Source organism: Pelmatolapia mariae, linkage group LG15 (assembly GCF_036321145.2).
Source record: "Pelmatolapia mariae isolate MD_Pm_ZW linkage group LG15, Pm_UMD_F_2, whole genome shotgun sequence".
Taxonomy (NCBI): Eukaryota; Metazoa; Chordata; class Actinopteri; order Cichliformes; family Cichlidae; genus Pelmatolapia; species Pelmatolapia mariae.
The window spans coordinates 24691103-24707705 of NC_086240.1; the positions used below are offsets into that span (position 1 = coordinate 24691103).

General features: G+C 39.7%; 1 protein-coding gene across 1 annotated transcript; it reads right to left on the reverse strand.

The window, feature by feature from the left end:
* Window positions 1–454: 454 nt before the first annotated feature.
* Window positions 455–16550, reverse strand: flvcr1 (FLVCR choline and heme transporter 1). The gene is made up of 10 exons (XM_063495294.1): window positions 15424–16550; window positions 14819–14963; window positions 13916–14056; window positions 10784–10851; window positions 8627–8730; window positions 7568–7678; window positions 7063–7168; window positions 6599–6710; window positions 6420–6487; window positions 455–5199 (listed from the first exon to the last, which is right to left on the reverse strand). The coding sequence occupies exons 1-10, from the start codon at window positions 16138–16140 to the stop codon at window positions 5101–5103; spliced, it is 1671 nt and encodes a 556-aa protein (XP_063351364.1). The 5' UTR covers window positions 16141–16550; the 3' UTR covers window positions 455–5100.
* Window positions 16551–16603: the final 53 nt, after the last annotated feature.

Genomic DNA, 16603 nt, shown 5'->3' on the forward strand with positions numbered 1-16603 from the left:
CTGTAACCATCTATGGTATAACACAGGTACAAAGTCACCACCTACTGATCAGTTCTCTGGAAAACAGTGTCACAGTTCCTGGAAGAACCCTCCTACCTCAGTATGCTATTTTTATACAGTGTCTTATAAAGTATTTGTCTTTCTCTGGTAAATATCTGTAATACATTCTTACAACCTCATACTATCAAACTGCCCACAGCTTCAAACAGCAACTTTCCTCTGTCTCTCTCTCACACACAACTTTTTTTTGTCTGTTACTTTCAGTCTAGCTCACTTTCAGGTAAATGAAATTATAGGTAGATCAGCTTGATTGTTCACTTCTGAGTTTACTTATTGAGTCGATAACCACATCTTTGCAATCGGTAGACTGACAGCTGATGTTAGGGTAACTGAAGTCAGACAACTGAAAGGTATCTTGAACTTGCTTTATAATACAGGACATCAGAAGAAGTTAAAGGTTATGGTACAAATACAGGAAGTGAGACAGAGTGGCAAATGAACTGAACAAGGTAGAGAAAGGAGGCAAAGCTATTGCCAAGAAGAACTTATGTGAAAAAACAAGAAAACTAACCATTCATGAAAAACAGTGATGGTAGAAATGGTCTGAACTGAATTTCATTTCACCAAAATTAGAGACATTGGTCACCCCAAGTCATCTTTGCCAAATAGGCAAACTGAGCAACTTACATGAAGTAAAATTTATAGTAAAATGAGAGGAAAGAGAAAAAATCTGTAAGAACAAATATGTTACAGTAAAATGCTTTTATTGACAGTGAAGAAAAACAAGATATTTTCTTGGTGTTTCCTATTTTAAGTTTCACTTGTCCGGATAACACGTTCTTTGAAAATAAAAGCTACTTTCGGCTACTGTGCTATTTCTTTGAAAATATTCAACAATAATTGACATTGAGTTTTACAATATACATCCTGGTTTCACAGGTAAGTGACATTATTCATATTTTTGTTACAGTCAAAACAAAATGCTCTACAAAGACCCAAAACAAGAAAAAATCCAGTTAAAGGTTTTATGTACATCTCTTGTATCCATCCACAGATAAAAAATAGTCCTCCACATTTGCAAAAATTTAAATTTTTAACCAGTTTTCTTTATTTTTAACTTTTGGCTGACCATTTGAGAGAATACCAGTGAGCTAGGGGCTCAATGTGGTGCGATGTACAGCGGCTTGTTTTGGTCTATTTAGCCTTTAAAGATTAGACTTGTGTGGGAGAACAAAAAGTCGCAAGCTACCCTCAACCCTCAAAACAGAAACTGTCAATCATGCAAAAGCATTAAAAACATCTGCTGCATAAAAACTGTTTCTAATGGTGATATAAAATAGCCACTAAATCCAGTGACCCAGTTAATGCAAACAGTATACCCAAGACAATGGAAGCATATAATGCTTTATTGATTTCACATAATTTATTTCTATTATATGAAGAAATGTTCAAAACTGGATGTAGACAGTGTCAAATATGGCTGATAAAATATGAAATATTTTTACAGCTTTTGCCCCACAGGCTGAAGTCTTTTCAGACTACGAGGCCATGTTATTCACCACCTCATCATTGTAATTGTTAAGTGCTGCTTTCTACAACAGAATCACAGGAAAATAAATAGACTGAAAGTAAATAAATAAAATTATATTCCAGATAAAACCTAGTTTATAAAAGTGACAAAAATCAGTGAGTCAGAAAAAGTAAAACAAAAAACAAATCTTGATTAACAAGCCAGAAAACAGGGAAAATGCATAAAATATTCCTAAATGTTTTACACATAAAGTATTTTAAAGATTCTGAGAAAAAAAGTATAACCAGATCTTTTTTTTTAAACTACAAAAAGGTTTAACGGAGGATTTAACAGTTGTTTGGAGAAATACCCTACCATCGTAAAGGTAAGGGTATAAAAAAGTTAAATGTTTGAGGCTGTGGTATCAATATGTAATTGCCAATCAATATTTATTTACTTACAAATTCCAGAAAAACAAAGAGATCATGTCAACTGACATGAATCCTCTTGGAGTGAAAAGTTGGTGAGATTGCAGCAGAATGCAGAAAAATAAATAAGTTTATACCAAAAAAACTTGCACAGAGGAGGAAAACAAACGCTCTCTTTCTACATCTTTTCATATTTTAGCTGAATTAAAATAACAAAAAATGGACAGTCAAAATCTATGATGGTGAGCCCAATTTTTTAAGCCCTCCTACCCATCAAGTATGAGGAGTAGGCCATAACAAATTAGCCCTAAGGTTGACAAGTGCGGCCACCTGGTGCGTAGGATTTGTTGTGCTTTGTTGCATCATATTTAGTAGATTTGTAATGAGACTTACTCAATAAGTCTGTTATTTATTCTAATTTACAGTTTTTAAGTAAACATAGAACCAAAGTCTGACTTTATGCATTTCACATTATAAACCAGGACTTATGAGGTCAAAATAAGTGAAAACAAATATGTTTCTTACATGGTTTACAAGCTTGGACACAAACATGAAACAAGGCTACGTGTCAGCTAAGACCAAAGTATCTGCGTTTACGCAAGACTTTAAAAGGAAAAAGAAAAACTTTTATGGATACAGTAGGAATATTAAACTGAGAATATTCATATGTCAAACTTTTGTGCTTCTCCTGTCCACTCTGCTTTCCTCGTCCCACAAACAGCAGCTCGACCAGCCGTGACATGCAGACATAACGGACAGAGTTAAAACTGAAATCATGTATTTCAGAAAAAGGCCTAAAGTTGTGCCTGTGTTTAAAATTGTGCGCTGAACTGAGAAAAAATCTTTACATTCTGTTTGGTCCAAATTTGGAAAACACTGCAGCACATTCCACTTGTCACATATTTATGATTTGCACAATCTGTTTTATTGAGCAATATTACCGCCGAGTTACCATGTCATCAGCTTTCACCTTCCCTCCAAATGATAACTAAACTATTTGCTCTTTGTGACTGCATGTGTTCATGACTGTGTGCGTCTTTATAAAAAGAGCTTCTAAGATCAAGTTTTTTGATCCTACACTATCTTTGTGTGTAAACAGAAGAAAGAAGGTAAAATGCTCAGGGATTATTAATTTTCTTAACTATTGAACTTTTTTTTTTGGACGTAGCAAGTAGGTGCATTCAGTCACCATAAAATGTCACTCCAACTTTAAATGTGTCCAGCAAAACAGCATACATCTATACATAATGCTGTGATAAAAAGAAACTACAGTTAAACGCAATGAGGTCTTCATGGTGATTTTTAGACATCATCTAGCAAAGAAGTGCAATTCCTCGATTGGCCACTTGCCGTTGGTTCCAAAAATGAGTCATTTCCCAGAGACGCCCATGTTGAAACGCCCAACTTCAGCAATGACATGAAAATAACATATTTACAAGAAACAGTTGGGCGAAGCTAATTTCTCCCACCATGACAACTAAACTAGAGCTGAGTTTCTTTTTAGCTATAACCCATCCATCTGGATAAAGTTAAAGGCTTAAAGTGAGGGTGTGGTTCCTTTATTTCACAGGTGTGCCACACAGGCAAGTAACTTTCTGCTAGGCCCCTCGTCTATGGAACCAGCTTCTAGTTTGGATTCAGGAGACAGACACTATCTCTACTTTTAAGATTAGGCTTAAAACTTTCCTTTTTGCTAAAGCACATACTTAGGGCTGGATCAGGTGACCCTGAATCCTCACTTAGTTATGCTACAATAGGCATAGGCTGCTGGGGGATTCCCATGATGCATTGAGTGTTTCTTCTTCAGTCACCTTTCTCACTCACTATGTGTAAATAGACTTCTCTGCATTGAATCACACTAGTTATTAATCTCTGGCTCACTTCCACAACATGCTTTTTATCCTGTCTTCCTTCTCTCTCCCCAACCAGTCACAGCGGATGGCCGCCCCTCCCTGAGCCTGGTTCTGCTGGAGGTTTCTTCCTGTTAAAAGGGAGTTTTTCCTTCCCACTGTCACCAAAGTGCTTGCTCATAGAGGGTCATATGATTGTTGGGTCTCGCTTTGTATGTATTATTTTAGGGTCTACCTCAGAATATAAAGCGCCTTGAGGCGACTGTTGTTGTGATTTAGCGCTGTATAAATAAAATTTCATTGAACTGAATCTTTTAAACCAACTTCCCTAAATTGACATCTCCATTGTGCCGATGCTCTTTGAAAGACTTTTAATGGTGGTCTGTGTGGAAAAGCCCATACAAGCTGTCTGTGAAGCTTAAATATTCATTATTATTTTCATAATTTGAAGTCTTGTACTTGGAACTATTTAGGATCAGTGTTTGTGGACCTGTGCACTTTATGGATGCAGTTTGCTAACGAAAGTTAGATGAGCCCTAGCTAGCACCCCACTCTCTGATTGCTAATGCTGAGGTTTCAAACTGTGGGTTGGCGATGTCACAGTGCCTACATCCATCCTTTATATATAGTCTATTGAAATTCATGCTGCTTTTTAGAAACCAGTAAACATGTTCCGTATTCTTTGCTGAAGCAGGTTTGAAACAGATTCCAGGAGTTAATCTGAATCAAAGTACCTTTTTGATTACTGCCATGTAAAAAAATGTAATAGATATTTACAGTGAGATTCACATCTAGAGTAGAGCATCAAAGAATAATTCAAGTAAACTCAGGAAATGGTGGCCTAACATCTGTGGCAGTATAAAACTGAACAGGATTGCTCTGTTTGCTTCCTCTTGCAGTGTTACAGGAACCAGTATCACAGTCGTCTGGGAACTGGGGGGGTTAACCAGCCAGTTTTCCTTCACTAACCACCTAAGAGTGCCATCCTTTACTTACAGCCAAGTAAAGTGCAGTGGAGTGTCTTCTGCATGTCAGTCTACAACAATCTTTCCAGGAGCTTTGAAAGGAGTCAGGCAGCTTGGTTACAACATTAACCAATCCCATCCATGAGACACCTGTCCTAAATCACCTGTAGATTGTGGCTGTGTTTAATTAGACCTGGCTCACACCCGGCGCCTTCAACTTTCCAAGTTTTAAGGAGGAGATTTTTGGCATCAAAAAGCAGGTACTGCTGTAGGTATTTGATGCCAACTTGTTTCCCACGGGAGCAGGGAGATAGTCTCACTTGTTTGTGATTGGGTGACTTGGCAGGTCATAGTGAGGTTTCACGAGAGAAACTGACTGAGGGCTCCATCTTGATTCCATTGGATTTCTTTTCTGAAGGGCAGTCTCCAGGACAATCAGTAGTAAGCTGGGACACAAACAAGAAATCAAAATGAACTGATGTCTGCTTTCAATGTAATGTAATTAATCAGACTTGATGAACACATCTCTTTTTGGGCTTTTTCTAGTAACTGCCAAATAACCCACCAAACAACAACTCCTGTGACTCTTGTAACTATAAGATATTTCCTTATTTACATCTCTTCTCGTCATGGTTTTAGGTTTTTCTGAGCTGTGGATTTCAGAAATGTGGCAATTCAGGGTTTTATCCAAATCCAGCATTACTCTTTATGTAATTTATTATCTACTGTTTGTAGATTTTGTGTGATTAAATCTCTGTTCTGATTGAAGCTGGCACAGTCCTGTGCTCTATTTAGCACCTACTAAAATGTTATTCTTAACACTGCCACCAAATGGCACCAATAAAAACATGCAGGCATTACTTGTGACCCCTGAAGCAAAGGAACAATTGGACAGATACATTATTTTTGCTATTTTATTTTAGTTTTTGTATTCAGAGGCATTTATTAAATTGTGGTAACCTCATAACCTACAAATGATTGTGTGAACCATTTGTTTAAAACTTCAAATTTGATAAAAGCAACGAAGGAGAGCCTGAATAAACTGAGGTCTCTAAAGGGCGCTTCAACTGTGACTCAGCAGGATGGTGGGAAGGTGGTCTATCAACTGACTGGAGTCCTTAAACAGATTTAAAGGCCTGGCTTGTCTAAAGGGTTTTAAGCAAAATCATTAGAAACAACCAGCTGGCAGCAAGATAATGTGTAAAAGATAGGGTTTTAAAGCCTTGTCTGCTTAGAGGACAATTTGCAAGGCTAAATGCCAGAACAGAAACAAAAAGAGACTTAATGTTCAGGGAAAGTAGAGAAAGGTTCAAGAATCTGTCAACTCTGAAGGTCACATTAAAATAACAAAGAGACACTCAAACTAAATACAGTCAGCTGTATAGGACACAGAAAGCCAACAACATAATGTAAAAGAGATATTTTGAAAGGTGCCTGTGAATGGTTTCCATTTACAATCAATTATTGCTACTTTTCTGCCATCACAATAAAAATATAATTTTCATTTTCTGTAAGCGTGTGAATTTACATTTGTTTGTTTCCAGATAAAGACTCTACTTTCAACAGACAATGAACTTTATTAGGTTAAATTTTATAATACTAATATTTTATTTTACTGTTTAGCTAAACTGTTTAATCTAGTTTAAACATTCCTGGAAGTACTTACCGCTTGCAGGTGATTGCTGTCTGCTCCCATGTTCACATTGTGTCTTTTCAGTTCTGATTTGATTAAGGCTGAAAACAAAACATGATAAAACATTAGAAATCTAATATTTGATTTACCATGCACTAATGAACACATAGTCACACCCATTTACACCCCACACACGCACACACACTGCTTACCTGTAAGAATTATTCCCAGGAAGATCCAGGCACAAAGAAAGAGATTTCCAGACAGTGGACCATGGTCTGTGGTCAGTTTTCCCTGAATCAGAGTGAAAATAATCCCAAATATCTGCAACATAGGTAAACACCCACATAGCATGTTAGCAACAATTGCTAATAAAGTACATTACATCCTTAAAAAACATAGCAGTCTCTGATCACTGGCAAAGTGATAATAAGATGCGGAAAATCTGCTGCCAAAAGGTATAAAATGAAAAAGAATATTTAGCTTCTTTAAATAAATGTTTCAGATTAAAAAAAAAAGCAAAATGTTTTATTTTTAAAGGAATTAAAATCTGTTTGGAGAAAGCGGTCCAATCTTAAAATTTTCTTCTGTAGTGCTTACACTGCAGATGTGGCCCACAGTGCAAATAGAAGGCACTCCATAAGTATGAGAAAGTGTTGCACAGCTTCTGGAGTACCTGAGCAAAGGCATTGAGGAGTCCTGATGATGTTCCCTCAGACTCAGGGTAGGTGATCTCCACTCCAAACTCAAAGCCCAGTGGCAAGTAACCTGTCATGAAGAACCTGAAACACAGAAGTCACAGAAACGAGGTTTAGAGCCAAAACAAAATCCAATGACCTGATCCACATGATGTACAAGAATATGTATTTTCATTTGGTATTTACATGTAAACATCGACAGTGTATCTCCCTAAGGGCGGGGTGTGTTTCAACAAAAAACACTGAAAGATGTGTGGCCTGCAAACAAGCTAATTTAACGTACTAGCCTCAGAAACAGAGCCTGCAAAATGAAAAGCAGCTGATCAATTTGTAACTGAGATCTGTATGCTCAGTTTAAAAGGAAGCTAAAGCCTGTTCTCTGTTGGTTTGTTTGTTGTTGTTATTAAATAATATAACTATAACACTAAATATATTGTATGTATATATATTTCTTTAATGCTTCTTAAGAACAGCTGGACCTACCCCAGGACTCCAGCAGTGACAAAGACCAAGTGGATGTTGTTGAGGTTCAGAGTGAAGGTGAAGACCAACATGCCCACAAACGACAGGATGTACACGATCAGTGTTGTGATCCTGTGAAAAAGCAACAGCGCGAACATGAGAGCCCCCGTACTCATTTGATTATGGTCACCAAGCACAAAGACAACTTTCATGCTTCTATAATACTTCTCAGCATATCAAACTGTTTTTCTCCCACACAGACCAAAACAAACTGACAAAAACTACGAGAAAACATTAAAATAGAGCTTTAATTGCAGAAACTGAGTCATGTCAAAAGTGGCAGGTGTTTGGCCGCTTTAATTTACCGTACCTGCCCTCCTGGCTGAGGGATTACCACTCTTTGTGTCAAACATATGAAACAACTCTGATATCCCTCTATATGGTCAAAAGTATCCAGCCTGGCCTTAGCTGTCATGAAGGGAAATCTTACTGCTACAGTTCACAATAATATTTTAGTAATGGTATGTCAGCTCTCTGGGGAGAGCCTTTTCCTGTCTCAACCTTAAAATGCTCCCTCCATTGGTTCAGAGCCTGTTCTCAAACACATTCAAAAGTGCTGAATGTGAAATAGACCTTATCATTCAAGCAAATGCTGCCATGGCAGTGTCCAGTGAGCAGAGGAGGCTGCCATAGCATCAGAGCAGTGTATAATAACCGCTGAAAAACACTTTCCCTCCTTTTCGGTGTAAATTCTGAAAATATGCACAATCAGTTTTCAGCAATATGTCTCAGTTGTTCTTAAATCAATAAGCCTTTTGTAATATCTCTCAGAAACACATTGGCACAGCTCCTCGGTTTAACAGTCTTACTTCAGTGTCCTTTGGGAGACCAAAGGTAAAGTCTTTGTTAGGAAGTCTTTCTGCCTTTAATGGATCACCGTTCTTAAAGATGTGCGAAATACACTAACAATTCTGCCATCCAGAAACCATCCTGCAGACTGATGGGTCAAATTTTTGACACCAACCTATAATATAAACTATATCTATAGCTTGTATACATAAGTGTGTAAGTGTCGCTTACTTGTACAACTTTGTGCGGTCCAGCCAAAGGCCACAGAGGATGGATCCAACCATCCCAGCAACAACCAAAGTCAAACCGATTCTCCCAGCATTCAACTCCTGATTCTGAGGAGAGGAGAGGAGAGGAGAGGAGAGGAGAGGCGAGGAGAGGAGAGGAGAGGAGAGGCGAGGAGAGGAGAGGAGAGGCGAGGAGAGGAGAGGAGAGGTTACACCAAGAGCCACAGTGCAGAAATGAAGTGCAGCTGATTCAAGGGCTTTAGCCTCATTTTAAACTGAGCATACAGTATCTCAGTTACAGGTGGAGATTAAAAAGCAGTCACATGTTCTGTCAGTATGATGGCTGTTAATTGGAGGGTGGGGGGAGGGGGGTCAGAGGTTTAAAATGCTTCTGGTGGGAGAGGACTGCAAAGTCATCTAACAGTTTAGCCAAGAGACGAAGAGTTTTATAAGGTCATGTAAGGTTGAGGATCTGTGTGTGTGTGTGTGTGTGTGTGTGTGTGTGTGTGTGTGTGTGTGTGTGTGTGTGTGTGTGTGTGTGTGTGTTGCTGAGACAAGAAGCAGCTGAATGAGCATCAGCTTTTCCGTCACTCAGTGTGTGTACAGTGTCTGAGGGTGACAGAGAAAGAAAGACATGAGTCTTTCAAAGTGACTGAATCAGCCCGCTCTCTGTTGATTTAGCTTTGTGTGTGTGTGTGTGTGTGTGTGTGTGTGTGTGTGTGTGTGTGTGTGTGTGTGTGTGTGTGTGTGTGTGTGTTATTGTGGGATGCAGGCATGCATGAAAGCAGCTAATGAACTCAGAGCCACAGACAATAACCTCGTGTCCCATCGCAGCCATCAGAAGTTGCTCTGTTCTTTGCTTTCTCAATAACCTCTCTGTATATTTCTGCCTCTCAGCCTCTCCATCCACTCTGCAGTTTTATCTACATTTTACATTCACCAGAGTAACCTAAACGACACAAATATGGTTTACAGTGGTCGAAGTGGAGCAGCTGGTGCACATATGTGCTGACAGAGTAACACTTTTCCACTAATGACGACACTATTTTACCCACGTCGTGTCCACACTCCTTTGCCCTTTGGCTCAAAATACAGTACACACAGAACTACAGCTGCTGATTTTAGAACAATGGATTATAGTGATATTAATGTGCAATATCAGATGGTTTTACGTGTAATTTAAGCGTTTTTTTATGCTTAAAGAGTCTATTGAGTTCTGTGTTGTAGAGGTTGGAAATTGGTATATATATTAGACACTTGTATGCAAGGAGGAGAGATGTTTAGCTTTGTTGACTGTCACCAGTTATTGTTTGGGTTATTTTTAAAAGTATTTATGTCTCGCATTCATGACTCCCCAGCTTCGGTCTCTAGGTGGCTTTTACTTTGTTTCTTGAAGTCTCAAAAGCATCAAAACAGAAACAGATGCATCACAATTATTAGCCTAAGTAAAAAAGCCAGATAAACATGAATAAAGTTAGTAGGTTGTGTGGTATTACTTAACATCTTGCTATATAATAAAACGGAGTTATCTTACCAATAAGTAAGTAAGCATGTTGATTTGTAAGTTTCCAGCGCTTTTACCAAACGAAAGAGCTTCTTAACATCAAAAGTATCAGAATAAGTAAGATGGAAATTTCAAACCAGTGGGTTTCCAGAGTTATTGGGCTTGATCTTGTGCAAACTTCAAAATGTTTGCACAAGATTTATTAATATGTTTATTAGTATATCAAACTAGTGAGCAATCCATTGACCAGTTTAATGACACCAGAACCAACCAACCTGATCAAAATACAAAACTATGTGAATATCGTCATGAGCTAAGAGCTCAGAATAACGATTACTATGTTAATTATTAATAACAACCTCTTCATAATCAAATCAACTTGATTGTGATGAGTGTTTGTCTGCTACATTATTGTACTGTAATGTGTAACAGCGGTTAACATTAACTGCCTCACATGCTCTGTGGGGCCTCTCTGTGTGGAGTCTGTTTGTTCTCCCTGTTCCTGCTTTGGTTTTCCTCCGGGTGCTATGGATAACTCCCAGTCCCAAAATATGCATGTTATGTTAACTGGCATTTCTAAAATGGCCCCGTGATACACTCATAACTTCTCCAGAGTCATCTTGCCCAGTCTCAGCTGGGATGGATGGATGATTTTACCTCATAGCAGGCCATGATCATCTGGTTGAGAAGTGTTGAGACAGAGTAGAAGGAGCCAGTCATTATACCTGCAGACAGACAGCAAAGGCAAAGATGAGCACATTTTTGCATTTAGCTTAAAATTGAATTCATCAATGATGATTATGTCTGAGCTTGAATATGATGTTTATGATTATAAATAATATATAATAAATATAATTCTGAATGCAAACACTCAAAGCAGACATTAAAATAAGAACCAAACAGTAAAAGTAGCATTAGTAATAGTGATGTACTGTAAACAGATGTTATAGCTCTTCTTTCATTGAACCTCTGAGACCCCCAAAAAAAGCAAAATATCAAAGTTTTTGATATTTAATTTTTTTTATATAATATAAGTATTGTGGTTGAAAGACATATGTGACAGCAAAATAAAAAATATATATTTATTTTTAGTCCTATGTAAAGGACATCTGGTCTTGCTTGACTGCAGAATTGTATAATGTAATGATATCGTTTTCATTTTTGTGTGGGTTTCTGGTAAAATGTATTTTTATTTCATGGACATTCAACAGTTAGGTGAAGGTAACATGTCTGAAGACTAAAACATGATTTTAACAAAGAAGTTTTAGCTTAAACTTCGTTCTGCACACCTAATTATCACTAGGGTTGTTAGGTCATATCGCCCACTGATCATGTGTGACATGACAGAGTGATATGAGTGACGCAGAAAGGATTTCACTCAGAATTGTGAAAGGGGACTCAGACTTAGTGCTGTCAGGAGACGAGGTAGAGAAGGGCCAGACAGCAAAACAGGAAAGCTCAGAGGAGGGAATACTAACTTTTGAGGAAATGACTATACCTGAAGTTTATTATTGATATGAAGTGTTGTGTATGTTAGGCTGAAGTTGTGGGATTTGGTTTCTCTGGCACAAAGTGGAGAACAGGACATCTCCTCAGCTACTGATGTAGCACTGATGTAGTCCTGTTGCAGTCCGTTTAAGAGAGGTCTCACCTTCCAGAGGGCATTATTGTTTTCCCCTTAGAGCCAACCTTTAATGTACTTTTAGCAAATGTATTACTAATGATAGAAATCAAAAAAGTTTTTAACAAAATCTAAATTTTAGCTCATTATGCATTCTACATTTATGCGTGTGTGTGTGTGTGTGTGTGTGTGTGTGGACGGGTATTAACATCTTCATGGGGACCAAAAATTGGTAGTTTACTATACTTGTGGGGACAAACAGCCCTTGTGGGGACCAAAATCCCGGTCCCCACGAGTTTGAAGGCATTTTTGAGCCTCAAAATGTGGTTTTAGTGTCAGGGTTACAATTAGGTTATGGTTAGGTTCAGGGTAAGGGTCAGGGTTAGGCATTCATTTTTGATGGTTAGGGTTAGGGTAAGGGGCTAGGGAAAGCATTGTGTCAATGAAATGTCCCCACAAGGATATAAATACACACATGTGTGTGTGTGTGTGTGTGTGTGTGTGTGTGTACACATTGTAATCCCAAAAAGCTTTAAAGCCCTGGGTTACAAATTGCTTCTTACCCATAACGGTGCTGTCACTTTTTCTCTGCTCAGGCTCCGCAATAACTTGTACAGCCTCCTCTGCACTTTCACCATCTTGCTCTAATCCCTATCCTCCTCCACCTCCTCTCCTGACTACAATAGGTCTGATTCTCCTTCTACAATTCTGAGCAAAATCCTTTCTACCTCACCCTTCCCTCAGCTTCCTGAAGGAGGGACGTAGGTTGACACCAAGAGTTAGCAAGTCAGTTACTCCACGTCTACTGCCAAGGACAAGGAATAAAAGGTTTGTTTTAAAAGGGTAAAACTGATGTATATTTCTGAAATCCTACTAAACTTAATTAAGGCACCCCACATCGAAGAAACAATCTGATATGATTTTAGAAAATATGTTATCTGTTAGTCTAACCCTCAGATAGGTGGCATCACAACAAAGCCCACAATGTCCTCTTGCCAGTGCAGTAGGACTCATGTAGGGTGCATAATTTGTGCTTGATGCAGAGGCCTCAGACTGATTTCACTCACAGAGCACAAGAATGAATTGCTGCAACTTTAGAAGTTAATGTTTATTTGATGGAAAATTACTAAATGCACAGCTCTGTTTGTCTGCATTGCAATTACTTCCAATGTGTGTGTGTGTGTGTGTGCATTAGTTTAGATTAGCCTTTATTGTCTCCTTTAGGGGAAAATTGTCTTGGACAAATGAGGAAAACATGTCATGTAAGATAACACACAAGTACGGGCACTGATTTATAATTTCACCTGTTACTATTAAAGAATTTGATTAAGAAAGACACTGAAACATTTTTATCTATTTATGAAAATTCGATCTATTTAAAAGGTACAGTTTGATACCCTGTACCTTTTTCTTGAGGGTTTCAACTCATACTCTTTATAAAGGATGTGATTTATACCCTCAGTGATTTTCAGACAATGTTTTATCAATGACTCTTCAAATATCACCTGGAGAGAAGATGAAGTGAGCATCCCAATTATCATTAGCATATCCAGTTATTATTATTTAAGTCGCCCAGTGTCGCTCTCTTTAGAACAAATCGCCCCAAGGATCTTGAAATTTACACACTAGCAAAAAAAGGTTATGAAATTCAACCTTGGTGCCACACTGTTTGTTTAATGAAGCTTATCAAAGGTGAGACAGCGGTCAGCTGTTTTCTAAGAATGCAGAAATAGAGGTGTGCATAGAGGAGTAATTTTAGCATAAAAAGAAAGCATACCAAATGAAAGAAAATATGTGTAGCAGTACTATGGGTAATGCTGCTATCTGGGGTAACTTTATAGTGATAAGGTTGTGACATTGTAATGATAATCTGTATAGGTGATGATGGTGGGTGAGAAGAAGTTGCTACTATTCATCATGATTATAATAGCATAGGCCGTAAGTCAGGATAACAGAGGTAATGATTGTAGTAGTATGCAATCTTTACTGGACTCCTGCTTCATATCATATCAAATAATTGTAGGAAATATCAGGGCTGAATATGCTGAGTGTGGCCAGGGTTTGTTTTGACTAATGGTAATGTATTAGATCTGCTGACCTGAAAGAGTCTCCAAAATGTTACCAAAAATAAAGACAAACAATGTAAAAGTCAGGTGTTTTACACTTGCCATAGGTGATGAGGAGCAGGACAAAGGCTTTATTCTTCACCAGGTTGAGGATGGACTGTTTGTAGGAGTAATCTTCAGGAGGGGAGTCTGGTAAGACAGCCTGTGCTTGACTGGGAGGGAGAGGAGGTCTGTCTTTTATGACTGTGGAAAAGGCAGAGACAGTGAAGTGATGGATCTTTTATGTGAGAAGAAAATAAATCAGAGCCTCTGTGAGCATACAAGAACCAGAAAAGGTAGGAAATTATTGATATGTGGTATCAAATGTAAATAATACACATCTGCATACATACAGCCCACATTTTGAATTATAAACTATTTAGTTAGATTATTTTTGACTCAATTCAAATATGAGGTTAAATCAGAGATGTGTCTGAGGTAGTTTCAGGAAGTCAGCTGCCTCAGCAGTTTGAAATGACTGAACTGCCAAAACCAGGAGTTCCTGAAATTACTGCAATGGAACTCTGATAATATGTAAACTCTTGATTGGCTAGTTTTAAACCAGCTGCAGTTTCAACACTGTGTGTTTACATACTGTGTCATAGCTATTTAAAGACACTTACTATTAACCCCACTTTACAGAATGATGCAGAATCTTAATCTCAAACCCAATTCATGATCATGAACTGGATGCTTAGTGTTTTTGAGAATATTTACAATAATCTTAGTCTCAAGAAGACAACCTGGCCCTTAGATGTGCAAAAGCACACTTGCACACCTGTGTACCTGGAAGCAGAGGTGTGCCAGTGTTCTTTGTACCTGCAGGCCTCTGTACACATGTACACAACAGAAGTCTGAGTCTGAGCACCACTCCCTGGCAACTGAAACATTTGGCAGTACCAAGAAAACCTATGCTGCTTTGCATAATGTAAGCCAGCGTGCGACTGTGTGATATTAAATGTGTACCTATCACTGCGAGGACGAAGAGGACCGTGGAGACGGCAGCTGTACCGTAGAACATAATCATGATGTTGTGACCTGTGAGTTCAACATTATGAGGGGTGTTAGGAACCAAAACAGGAGGCAACAAGAAGCCAATGGCTGTCCCCAACTACAAACAAAAGGCACAGGAAGAGAGAAGAAGAGATTATTTACTTACACAAATATTACTATTGCTAAACTGAGAATATAAAGAGCTGATAATCTGGTGATGATAGTGTTGTCCATTAGTTGGCTGTGGCTAAGGAATTATTTTTCATCTGCTATAGGCCTATTCTTAGGTTTTATTAGTCCTAGTATGTTCCATTGGTCCCCAGGTTTTCGAATTTTTCTATTTCTAGTAATGAAAATGTTGGAATTTAGACTATTTGTTCGTGGGTACAATAATTTTGGGGTGGTCAATAATTGTCAGTGAGTTCTTGGCTGTTATTATTGTATTTGTTGTTTATTTTCTGTAAAAACTGTGAATGATCACTAAAATAGAATCACGTCTCTCTTCCCCCCCTGACTCGGTCTGCTCATTAAACTCCACACAAACCTATCAATAATCTGTGACACGCGCACGCGCTAACCTGGTTTCCGAGCACTGCCGTGGCGCACGCGGTGGAAACCTCTCGGGGTCCGAACCACACCGAGGCCACGCGGGAAGGCAGGCCCAGGATGAACACCTGCGCCACGGAGCAGACGACCTGCGCGGTGACGGTGACTGCGAACAGCTGGGGGTTCACACTCGCGCATTTCAGCCAGGCGCCGGCGCAGTTGAGGCCGGCGCCCAGCAGGGCAGTTAAGCGCAGACCCTTTCGGTCCAGCAGCCAGGTGGCGGGGAAGATGAGCGGCACGTAGGCCACCATGTAGACGATGGAGAGCCAGTCCACCTTGTCGTTGGTCACCCCGTAGTACTGCGTGAACACGTTGGTGATAATGCTGTACTGGATCCACTGGAAGGCGTTCACGAGGGAGTACAGGCTGAAAACGGCCAGCACGGCGAACCGGCGGGCGTACACCCTGGTCTCCAGCCTTTTCTCTTCCTCCTCCTCCGCCTCGCCTTCTCCCCCTCCTCCTCCGTTGGGTAGCATCACCTCTCTTTCATCAGGCGGAGCCTCCTTGTCCTCCTCCAGCTCCTGCGCGCGCTTTGAGCCTGTCTCCCCAGCCCCGCCCGCGTGCGCCGCTCCGTGTATCCGCTCAGCGCGCCGTTCTTCGTCCTCCGGCTCCTTCCTGCCGACCGTGATGTCGTCAGGTGCGCCGGTACCCGCGCGCAGATGTTCCTGCACGAGCTCACCGGCGACCATGATGCGTGTTCGCAGCCTTTTGCTCTTTTTGCGCGATGCTGAGTCCAGAGATGATCGACTGAGGCGAGCTGAGCAGGAAACAGAGAGGTTTCCTCATTTGGTTACCGGTGGAAAAGAAGGCTGAGCTGTAGATGACTGAAATATGAACAACTGCTGACTACACATCCCTAAATATGAAAATACTCGAACATGTAGCACTCCTTAGAAAACAATACCCGGCTTCTGTCAAACAGCTTGCTGCTCCCGGTCTGACACACTTGATTCTCTCTCTCTCCCTGTCTGGTGGTTTCAATACGTCTCTCTACCTTTTAAGCCGACTCTGACACAAAGCCTTTCGATAGCGATGAGCCAATAGCAGAGCAGCATGAGCTTGTAGCATCTAGTAATGCTGCCTGTCTGGGCGTATGTGTGAATGGTAACCGTGGAAGCTCTGATGCGACACGTAAAGAAAATTCTCTGCTAG